Genomic DNA, 11826 nt, shown 5'->3' with positions numbered 1-11826 from the left:
TTCTAACCCATTGCAATCCAGAGGGGATCATAACAATCTTTTAACAGAACATTTTCGCAACCTTCAAAGACTTCACTGTGAACCCTATACAACAGCAGGTACTTTTTTCACTACCCTTAAACCTATGGGCAATATTTAGCACACAAGCAAAACACTGAGCTTTTAAAGAGACTTTGTAGCAAAATTCAGCAGCTGTTTAGCTTGCCAGAAATATTTTCATTGTTTTTGTCAAAATCTTTAATGAAAGCAAAGTGTTTCTTTAAAAACACCTTCCCTCTTATAAATGACTGCTCTTCCAATTTATCTCTCTGCCTCTTGGATGTTACTGTGGAGGCCTGGACCTCTCTTGTTTGAACACACGCTCCTCCTGCCAGAGGGTGTCTATTGTGGGCACACTCCATCTCTCTGTATTTTAGCAACTCTCCTGAAGTTTTAAAGTGTTTATCTTACACAGCTGAAAGTCTCCTCCTGTTTCATGAGCTCTACACTGGAATGCAGTGGAAGAGACCCAGGGCCTGTGGCCACCCAGATTAGAGGTTTTTGTAATAAGGTCCCTATATGGTTTTGTTAGAGACTTCAGCTCTGTCTCTGTCTGTCTCTGCTCCTTGTTTGGGAGGCCAGTGGGAGGAGAAGAGCTGAAGGGGCTATATAACCTCAGAGCTTTCAGATACAGAGTGCACCGTCCCAGGGCAGCAATCCCCAGCCAAGCACTGTCAGGGTAAGTGGCACTGAACCAATAGCATGATTTACAGATTGCTGGAGGACTTCAATTAAATAATGTCAAATGGAAGCTGTTCAGGAGGATGTACTGCCGTGCAGTAGTTTACTTAAGCAAACTTACTTATTTATTAGAGTTGAATTGATAAAACGCTTGTAATATCTATACTGAGTTGTCTTTATTTTATCGCACTTCCAAAAGGGAAATAGAAGTTCTACCTGATGATTTTGCTGATTCCACCAGCCCTCCAGCAATAGCATAAAGACACAGTTTGTGTAATGCCATGGCTGGAATTATAGCTATACTAATGTTTAAATGAACCCATGTGACCCTGCGGTGTTAGTTTTGTACAGAACAGAGTTCCTGAAGGGGTGAATTTGCCCGCTGTGTAGTAGGGCTTCTCAGCAGGTTTGCTTCAGTGCTGCTAACTCAGCGTAATGTGACATGAGTGTTTTGGGGAATGTGACTGTAAGAAGAGCTGGAAGTATGCAAAACAGCAGTTCCTAATAGGATACAATGAGGATGTGTGTGTATTTGTCCTTGTCTCTATGTATATGAAACTACTGTTCTGTAAAATGCCAAACATTTAATTATGGAACAGGCTACACACAGTATTTCTTGTGGGGCAGGAGTTCTCTTGGGAGCTTGTTGTGGAGATTGGTGAGGTGATTGGTTATCTTTAGAAATAAAGCAGGTAGAAGAAAGAGGCTAAATACTGTACGAATTACTTCGGAGAAAAATTTCCTTTCTTCCACAGTGCTGAGTGACGTTTGCTGCTCTAAGGTGTTACTACTGCATGCCGTGGCAATCCTGAGCTGTAACTCATTGGCTGGCAGCAGAGCGCCCTATCTGAAATCATTCAGCTTTGATTTTTCAACTTTTTGTGCTTTATTACTAAATATGGTTTTCATTTAGAGTCTACTAAGCTCAGAAATGTAGCCTTTCCTGCCCCCTTCTTTCCCCTCCCCCAAGTGATTTTTGGCATTGCATTAGCTGCATGGGTTTGAGCAAACCCCCTGACCTCGAACTCTGTTCCAAAAACAGACGGTTGAAAAGCCTATTTCCTAATTAGGAAATGGTTTGTCCAAACCAGTCTGTTCATTCATGTTAGATAACAATTGTACTCCATTCAGTAAATGTTTGAATATAAAGAGCCTGTTTTCCTAGGAGTTTAATAAACACAAAAATTGCAACCTACTTTCCTTTCCCAATAATAATGATAAAATATCTGGAGTACATCAAGTTAGGATTTCTCTATCCTTGCCTTCTCCTGGGAGCTATGCCCAAGCAGCCTGCAGGAGCGGGGCTGCAGCCGTGTCTCATGGCTGCCTGGCTGGGGAGAGACGGAGGATCTCAAATGAAGGATTTGGGAGAACTGTCCATGCTTGTTCCATCCGATGTAGAGGCTAAACAGATTGTGGGCTCTGTTGCTCATCAGCCTTGGCTCTCGCTGACCCCATTCCCACTTTGTCCTGCGCTTCCAGTATTCCTGTGGCAGAAGCTTTCGGAGACTGTGTGCGGAGCCAGCTGGTCTGTGGATGACAGCTGTCTCCTTTAGCTGTTAACACACTGCAATTTGTTGAACTCTGCATGGAAGCCCAGGCTCAGAGCTAGCCAAGTGATTCCCTACCACGCTATAAATTGTAAGCAAATAGTTCTTCTTGAGTCCTGGTATTCAGTACTTGTTTCTGTAATTGACTTTAATACAAAGCCTTCAAAGCATTTTTATTACCCATATTATCTTCCTGTTGCCAGAGGAGGACAGCAGTTTCTTTTTACTGAGACAAGGAGCCAGCATAAATTGCTCTGCCACTCTACAAATGCAGTTTATTAGCTCCTTTGAAATGATGATAGACCATACGCTATGGCCTGTTTTTAAAACACATACTATCCCTGACTTCATTTTAAAGGCAGGTTATTTTTTCTGAGTGACTAGGGGAAGGCTGGGAAAGGCTTTTTTTTCCCCCCCTTTTTAATTGGGAACATTTCTTCTCTTTTAAAAGGTTAAATGTAAACTTAATTGGCCATCTTGACCCAGTGGGTTAATATCCGCATCAGGAAAACACCACTGGTACATGCCTAGTATTTAATGTAGTTAGTCTTTGGCAAGCCCAAGACTGGAGGGGGAAGACCGAAGTCCTCTTACCTTTGACAGCTTTCCACATGTCAGGATTTTGTCAGGGTGATAGAAAAGCGGGGGAAGTTGTGCTGAATCCAATGCAAAGGGATCTTTGTTTTTGCAGCTGTCAGTCCAGTGTTCTCTTTTATCTCCCACCCGCCCCCGGCCGTGGATTTTTGTGACCAAATTTAGGTAAACATTTGCTGCTCCCTGGTCTGTCTGCCCATGCCGCAGGACTAGAAGTCTCCTCTGGAATCCCCTGGATAATCTCTAGCACATATAGCCCTCCGGCAGACATGGTTGAAACCTCTTGCGCTTTCAAAAAGAAGCCCGTTCCCTTGTGTGGCCCTGCAGGCCAAACTGGTGCCATACCTCTCTTTGCTGCTGCTGGTTGCTTTCATACAGCTGCCTCTGTCTTCAAGGGTGGGTCTGCTACCTAAGTGTGGTGGGTTTTGGTTTTGGGGTTTTTTTTTTAATTCTTTCCTGCTGTTTTTCATAGGGCCATTTTCTGTCTGGAGGGCCTGAGGACGTTGACGTAGAAGATGTGCGAGGAAGAGGACAGCACTGCCCTCGTTTGTGACAATGGGTCAGGGCTCTGTAAAGCCGGCTTCGCTGGGGACGATGCTCCAAGAGCAGTTTTCCCTTCCATTGTGGGTCGTCCCAGGCACCAGGTGATGAACTGCTTTGGTTATTCCATACAAGGCTTGTAGAAGGCGTTGCTGCCCTGTCCCCAGCCCTCCACGCCAGAGCCACCTTTTCCCGTGTTTGGGGCTAGCCCAGCCCTGGGTGATCTGTGTAACGCAGCATTTCCAGGCAAAATGAGTCCAGCAGTGCACTCACCTGAGTCAAAGCAGGTCTCTTGCCTTGTGAGAGGAGTCCTTCTAAAATCTTTCACTCCCTTATATGCCCTCTTCTGCCTGTCCCTTAGTTTTGGATTACCCAGAGAACTTGGTGAGTAAAGCTAGTTTAAAAAAAACACAAAAGCCCAATGAGAAGTATCTGGAAATTTTGACTGCCCTAATAGCTGATGATAGGTGAAGTGTGGAAAACTAAAGGAGGAAGGAGAAGTTTTCAGTCAGCTTCCTATTACCCTTCCTGACTTTATTCATTTAGCTGTATCACAAATGGGCACCTGTCTAGGGTTGAGTTTCTTTAGCTTCAAGGTTTACATCTGAGTATATGATGCATTCCAGTCGATTTTGATAGTTTGCAAAATACATATATTATCTGAGCTGTTAAATATAGAGAGTTTCTGAGCCAGATCATTATTAGCATGAACTAGAGCAGCTTGGCTAGGCCACCACAAACTAATCCTCCTAATTAGTAGATCCACCTAATTGCTTCTATGCCATCCAAGGACCTGGTGAAATGGGAAGGCGTAAGTAAGATGCAGTACTTTATATACCCAGCAAATACGTTTTAAGCTCTTCAGGGCAGAAGAAATGTGTGCCTCATTGAGGCCTCTGGGCATTAACATATTTGAAAAAAAATATTAAAATGCCAGCTTCTGTAGATAATGTGAATGGTATTAATTGCTCAAAAGCAAGCCATGCAGCCACAGTGGAAACAAATACAGCAGATTTCTAGAACCTTTCTTTCCTGATCACATATCACGGATAGCATTAGTGCCCTGAAGGAAGGATCATCCCATCATAAATTGCAAATCCAGCTTGCTTGTTTCTAAGACAGAGCAGTTAGAGATGCTAAGGTTTGGAGTGTGTAATGACTAAGTTCTGATGAAAGTATTACGCACTCAAAGCATCCTACTATATACTATTTTTTTCCAGTATTTCTAACTTTAACATAGAGATTACTGTATATCCAGAGTAGTTTCCAGCTTCTGGTCCATGGATGATTTCTACAGGATCCATGAAAATACCTAAAAAGAAGCCTGTACCAGTAGATTAAAATTGTCTGTCTCTGATGGCAATATTATAGTGTTCAACAAGAAGATTAAAAAATGTTGAAATTTAAGCTTTGGGAAATGTAAAGTGTGTATTGCTCCGTCTTGACCCTTAGATGGCACAACATCACTTTCTGCTTTTACTCCACTTTATTATAGTTTAGCAGATAGTTCAACCCTAAATAATAATGAACATTAAAACAACCCTATTTTTCCAATTAAAATTTTGATGAGATTAACATTGTACTTGTGCCGTTTACTTAAACTGTAGTGGAAACATGAACTCCAGAGGTTTAAGTGAACTAAACATTTAATTTTGGAAATTAAAAAGCAATGAGTAATTCTCTATTCATTAGTATTTGTGTTTTGTAACTAGTATCACTGGCAACTGGATTTATTTCACAGCTAATGTTCTATCTACTTTGTGACACCTCTCCTTGAGAGACTAACTCCATTTGTGTTATTTTATAGGGTGTGATGGTTGGTATGGGTCAAAAAGACAGCTACGTAGGTGACGAGGCTCAAAGCAAGAGAGGAATCCTGACCTTGAAATACCCCATAGAACATGGCATCATTACAAACTGGGATGACATGGAGAAGGTATTTCAGCTTTTAAAAGTTGATATGTATCGCTGGTAAACAGAAATACTTGAACCAAATGTTCTTTTTTTGCTGGTAAACAGAAATACTTGAAAGAAATGTTTACAGAATATCCACTAAATTTTAGATGAAAGCGTCATGCTATCAAGTATGGTTTGACGAGAAGGTTGTTAACAGCAAAGGTTAACCTGCATCTAAAGCTGAAGTGTCACTAGGAGTACGTAAAAATAGTTATTGGGAGTTCTTTTACTCCAGTATGATCTATACATCTTTGCATTAGCAAAGGAAGGGGAAGAAAGAAAAAAAAGAAAAAAAAGGAAAGAAAAGGAATATCCTCAGTTTGCTAGTAAAGAAATGGAATTTAAGAAGGTATCTGTTTCTGCAAAAATACAAAGCATGTATGTAATTTTGATGTGAAGGGCGCTGTTTACACACATACTTTTTAATACTTGAAAGATTGGCAATACTGCAGTGCAATGCATCCATTTCAGAGCTAGTACTTGGATGAAAAGCTTCCAGAACCATGTTTACAGTCGTAGTCTGTGCGGTTGATATAATTTCTAAGATGGTATTTCTATTTAGTATTGTGCTGTGGAAATAGGGCTATTTGGAACAGTCGGGACATCACAACACACTGCAAGTGTGTGGAGCCACACAGGACTTACTGACTCTCATAGCATTGTACGTTTTACTTGGAAAGACAGCAAAACCTTTCAGCTGCCAAACCTACCAACCAGTCTCTAATCACCACCAGCTTGAAAACAAGCTTAGAAAAAACTTTTTGGCCTTTAGAAAGTCTCTGGTGTTTTTACTTCTTATTGGTATATTAACCTCCCCATTGCAGTCCGCTCGGTCTCCGATTTTTACAGCTGGGAGGAATGAGCCATGAGGAGGCGATAAACACAAGTTGACTTTCAGCCTCACAAACCATTTACCTTCATTTCTTTTTGTGAATTCTTGGGCTGGCCTCTACAAACCAAAAGACAAAACTGTTTTCAAGAGACCCATTATCTATTGAGCTCTACTGCATAGGTCTGCATATGTTCTAGAGCTGTTCTGAAACTGTTTAACTTTCAGTCATTACTGAAATAGCATTGCTGGAACCAAGTCTGTCCTGCTCTGTCTCTTCTACCGTAAGAATAACTTATTTATTCTCATTAGCTTATGTGTCCTTAAAAGAAGTCATATATTACTAGCAGTAAAACCTGAGAGTAGTGGTTTTCTTTCTTCAGTTACTTTGGTAATCTCTATGAAGGCAATAAGAACAACTGCATGAGAAACATTACTAGCCTATTTCTAGGGCTGTAAGCAGGGTGTTGGAGCACAATACCTGTCTGGAAGTGATTCTGAGCTGCTGGTTAATAGTGTTTCTTTCCTTTGGCTTCTCCCATTGTTCTCAGATCTGGCATCACTCTTTCTATAACGAGCTCCGTGTTGCACCTGAAGAACACCCGACTCTACTGACTGAAGCACCACTGAATCCCAAAGCCAATCGAGAGAAAATGACCCAGGTAAGCTCACACTGAAGCTATGGAATAATTCCAACTTTCTGAATTCAACAGGATGTGAAGTTCATCATTTCAGTTAGTCATGCTGTCCCGTAGTCTCTCTCTCTTAGTTCTGGAAGATGGAAAGTGCATAGTGACCACCTGTCATGTTTGCATATTATTACATTTACTTTAGAAAGTCGGTGCATCCCCTTTGAATGTGAGTACTTCAGTCTGTCCAAACTTTATGTCATCTTAATCTGTTTTTATGCCCAGGCCTATTACAAATTTATCTTTCATATGTGCATGTGTCTATATTCGTATGTTAAAGATACAGGTGAGATACAGGGAGATGTCTTACAGGACAAATATTTTTGGATTTAGATTTTGTATTTTCCTTCCTTGTTATTAGCAACCATCAAGAAATATGAAAATCTTGTCTTCTCCCTCTCTTTCAGTATATTGCTTCAACTAAGCTAAAACCCCTAGTGTTAAGGCAATTATTTTAATTGCATTTCAGATTATGTTCGAGACTTTCAACGTACCAGCCATGTATGTAGCTATTCAAGCCGTTCTGTCCCTCTATGCTTCTGGACGTACCACAGGTAGGCCTCTGGGGAAGATGGCATAGACATTTGAAATAGTTAAGTGTGTTGATGTGTACCTGGGAACGAATCGTGTGTTATCTTCTCAAAGGGATTGTGCTTGACTCTGGGGATGGTGTCACCCACAATGTGCCAATTTATGAAGGCTACGCCTTGCCGCATGCCATCATGCGTCTGGACCTGGCTGGCCGTGACCTGACAGACTACCTCATGAAAATCCTGACGGAACGTGGCTACTCCTTCGTGACCACTGGTAAGGACACGCTGCTGACTGAGGAGCAGAGTTCTTTAATGCGCAAGAAGGACTAGCAGTGGTTCTGCAGTTGATTGGACACAAGAAGGAATCTAACAGCAAAGTCCCCTACAAGACTAGCAGAGGATTTGTTTAAAAAATGGGGGTGGGTGGGGGTGGGGGGGTGGTGTGTGTGTGTGTTTTGGAGAATGAAAGGGAATAACCTGTTGACATGTCTGGATCCTCCCCGAATGCCATTCTAAAGATTGAATCCTCTTGACAGCGGAGCGTGAAATTGTCCGTGACATCAAGGAGAAGCTGTGTTACGTGGCCCTGGACTTTGAAAATGAGATGGCCACTGCTGCCTCTTCCTCCTCCCTGGAAAAAAGCTATGAGCTTCCTGATGGTCAGGTGATCACTATTGGAAATGAACGCTTCCGCTGCCCAGAAACCCTCTTCCAGCCATCTTTCATTGGTAGGTTGAATGATTGTTCTGCCTTGGTAAACTGCACATAAATACCAAGTCCCTGTTTTCTTTTGGTTGCGTCCCATTGCTAACTCACTTAGACGTATACACGGGTATGTCCTAGCACCCATTATATAATAATCTTTTAGAACAGCTTTATTAATACGGTGGGAGGAACTTCATGTCAAACAACAAGGCAAAATGCTTTCCCAAAATAAACCCTGAATGTTTATTCCTGGCTTCTGGCATTGGGCCCATGCCATTTTGTATGTTGTGCAGTTGGCTACTACGAGAAGTATGACTGCAAAGCCACTTTTCTGAGTAGTGTGAGGATTGTAGTTTGAATGTGCTTGCAGGGAGGTGGTGTGGAGGGGAAGCACTACTTTTATTTTTCAAAAAGACTGCTCCAAATCCTGAATCCATGGTTCATCACATTTGCAGAGCAAAGCCAACACAATGCAGGCAAATCAACAGCCACAAGGCAGAATTGGAACAGGGTCACACAGAAATCCAGTGTCGGTTCTGCCAATCGGCAGAATTTCAGCTCAGAAATAGATGAAGTAGTTGCATACTTAGGGGTATTAGGACATATTTTGACTGTTCTGTCTCTGATCTGGCTCAATTAAAAAAAAAAAGAAAAAAAAAAGAAAAAAGAAAACAAATGATTCCAAGACCATATAAGGAATTTTTAGGACATTTGAGATTGCCTGCAAAAGCCTAGTGGAAACTTTACTATTCCACACCCCCAGCTTTCTTTTTAAGGAGGAGTTGTGTGCATAAGGGGGAGAGGAGGGCTGTACACCAAGGAACTCCTAAGCAAATAATTTAGACAACTGCAGAATGACTTTCCAGATTTTCACAGCTCTGAAGACTGACGTCTTCCAAAGAGACACTAAAGTTCATGTCATCAGTTCTGTGTCAACAATTTTGAGTCTCTATATGGAGTTGCTCCCTCAGTGTTCTTCTGTAACTTCCCCAGGCATGGAGTCTGCTGGCATTCATGAAACGACTTACAACAGCATCATGAAGTGTGATATAGACATCAGAAAGGATCTTTATGCCAACAACGTGCTGTCTGGAGGCACTACAATGTACCCGGGTATTGCAGACAGGATGCAGAAGGAAATAACTGCTCTGGCTCCCAGCACTATGAAGATCAAGGTATGGTGCAATTATTTGTAGACTGTTTGAGTTGGCATGTACGAAGTCCTCAAAAATCTAATGAAACATAGCAACACTTTACAAAGTAAGTGCTTTGTACATACTTTGAATCATGTCTGTACCTTCTAGCAAATAATCACCACCTGGTAACTTTGTTGCTGGAAGAAGAGAGCCTTCTCTCATTTCCTTGTTCACGGTGAATTCTGCAGACTGCCCCAACATCGCCAAAGAAGAATAGCGTGGACCCAGCAGCATAAATTTTCCTCTGGGGCTATATGTGAGCTTCCTCAGCCCTTTTTGGCTGATGGAGATGGGAAAGAGGAAATGCTGGTTTTGTCCTTGGCCTACAAGTTCAGAAAAGAAAGAGTCTCTGACAAACCAGTCTTCCTCCTGCTGCTTCAAATCTTCCGTTCCTTGCTTTGCAAACATTTTATCAGCTATACCAGCAGGAGTGCTCCACAGGTCACTCGTTCTTCCAAGCCCTCCTGGGCTATCGTTACATGTTTCCAGAGCAGTTACCTCCCCTTTTCTCATATGCAGGCATGAATACACAAATGCACTGCTCCTACTGGGCAGACTGACTCAGGCAGAGAAATTGAGGATTTACACTCAGACTTAAATAACAACTTTTTAACTTTACTGCTTGCAGCAATGGCTAACTGTAATGCCAGGGATGACACTAGCCCATAGATACAGTGTTTTTGTTAATATCAAATATCACTGCTTTAATATTTTTGTGTAACAAATGTATTTTAGTCACAGTGGACAGTTGTACTTAATGCTTTTATTTTTTAAACAGATCATTGCTCCTCCTGAACGTAAGTACTCCGTCTGGATTGGAGGCTCTATTCTTGCCTCCCTGTCTACTTTCCAGCAGATGTGGATCAGCAAACAGGAATATGATGAAGCTGGCCCATCCATTGTTCACCGCAAATGCTTTTAAATTGCTTTATCTTTATATGTCTCCTTAGTGTATTACTGTGAATGTATTCAGGAAAATACATTCTTATAATTTCATTCCATAAATTCTTCATCATAATGACTCTAATTAATTGGATACTATGTATTTTTTTTGAATAAATTTTAAATATGCTATGAAATTGCTGCTCCTATTTAAAAAAAAAAACAAAACCCATGCATTTGTGGAGGTACCATTACAGCTGGTTTGAAGCTCCATCTTGTGACACGAATTTGTTACTACACTATACCGGGCTTAATAGCAAAAGTGGTACCTTTTGCTCAATGATGCCAATGCTAGAAAATGCTCAGCTATCAGGCTGCATGTTGTCAAAGCTTAGCCTCAGTAAACATTTTAGTCTGGAAAAATCAAGACTGGTTCTGTTTGCAAAGTTCTGGGCAGAACCAAAGGAGCGTAGCATCTGTTCGATATCAGGATGAGCCTAGACACTCTGCTTTGTATCTGCTCTATCCAGAAATATTATCTATCCACATCACTTCTTAATTCACAGCTGTCATGCTGGAAAAGCTAATTTTTTACAGTGTGTGTGGTCCAGAGGTGTACGATGCGTACTGCAACAATGCTGTGTGTTTTCTTTAAAGAAACAAAACCTGTTCCTTTGGGAGCATATCTAAACACTAATATTAGATTGAACACATGACTTTCCTATCATATGCCCTCAGGATGAGTGCAGCCTATTGTTTTTACGTTGCGATTCCTGGCAAGGTCTAAAGGGTAATTAAGCTGGCTTAATACACTTTCTCTTCAGAACTGGGGTTTTTTTTTGGGGGGGTAATGTAATCAAAGTAGATAAAATAACTTAGGCAACTGATATTCAACTAGAAGAATATACATAGAAGCTGAAGCCAGTAATACTGTCTTAAAAGTATATATATGAATAAAGAATTCACTGAGACAGACCTGGAAAAGGTCAGTTCTAAGGAACTTGCTGCAATCCGTGTTCATTAGAGTTCAGGATAAAGGATGCTATTTATTTTTGTTACCTAGTTTCCTGTCTAAACTCAATAGTTTACCTCACGTGCCTGTTACTCGTTACCTTTCAAACTGTAAGCTCTTTGCAACAGCACCTGTTATTTACCATGTCTGCGTAACCCCTGGGTTCCAGATCTTGTCCAGCTTCTGACTGTTAGCACGTATTCCAAATTTTATTGTACTAACCTTATTATTTAAAGTATAGGTCATCTACGTTCTTGGAACAGATACTAAATAAACTCTTGTTAGAGCAAATAACTTTGTATGGTTCTTCCTTCTAACCCTATCTAGATCTTTTTATCTAACTCTAGATAGATCCAGGGAATCCCTTTCGGGATAAGAACTTGATTTCAAATAAAAATTTCTACTAGAGGGGTGCTGGAGAAGACACATTTCTCCAAGGGACGCTGATGCATCTCTGCTATGCCAAGATGTGATGAGGGTCAGCTCTCAGGTAAAGGTCTTGTGTTTTCCTAAATGTTTTCTACTTAATAACAGCCGAAACTTAAGCTATACAAAGGTGGAATGGGGAAAAGGATGAAAAAAAATCACCCAAACTGATGTATTTGACTCTACTACATATA

At 41.1% G+C, this 11826-nt stretch overlaps 1 protein-coding gene across 1 annotated transcript; it reads left to right on the top strand.

Moving 5' to 3' along the window:
• The first annotated feature begins 672 nt into the window (after window positions 1–672).
• On the top strand, window positions 673–11494 carry ACTA2 (actin, alpha 2, smooth muscle, aorta). The gene is made up of 9 exons (XM_009277749.2): window positions 673–718; window positions 3337–3508; window positions 5212–5340; window positions 6741–6851; window positions 7348–7432; window positions 7524–7685; window positions 7948–8139; window positions 9110–9291; window positions 10091–11494. The coding sequence occupies exons 2-9, from the start codon at window positions 3380–3382 to the stop codon at window positions 10232–10234; spliced, it is 1134 nt and encodes a 377-aa protein (XP_009276024.1). The 5' UTR covers window positions 673–718; window positions 3337–3379; the 3' UTR covers window positions 10235–11494.
• The last annotated feature ends 332 nt before the right edge of the window (window positions 11495–11826 follow it).

Source organism: Aptenodytes forsteri, unplaced genomic scaffold (assembly GCF_000699145.1).
Source record: "Aptenodytes forsteri isolate BGI_AS27 unplaced genomic scaffold, ASM69914v1 Scaffold15, whole genome shotgun sequence".
NCBI lineage: Eukaryota > Metazoa > Chordata > Aves > Sphenisciformes > Spheniscidae > Aptenodytes > Aptenodytes forsteri.
The sequence above is the reverse complement of the archived record's forward strand: the minus strand, read 5'-3'. Positions and strand labels throughout refer to the sequence as shown.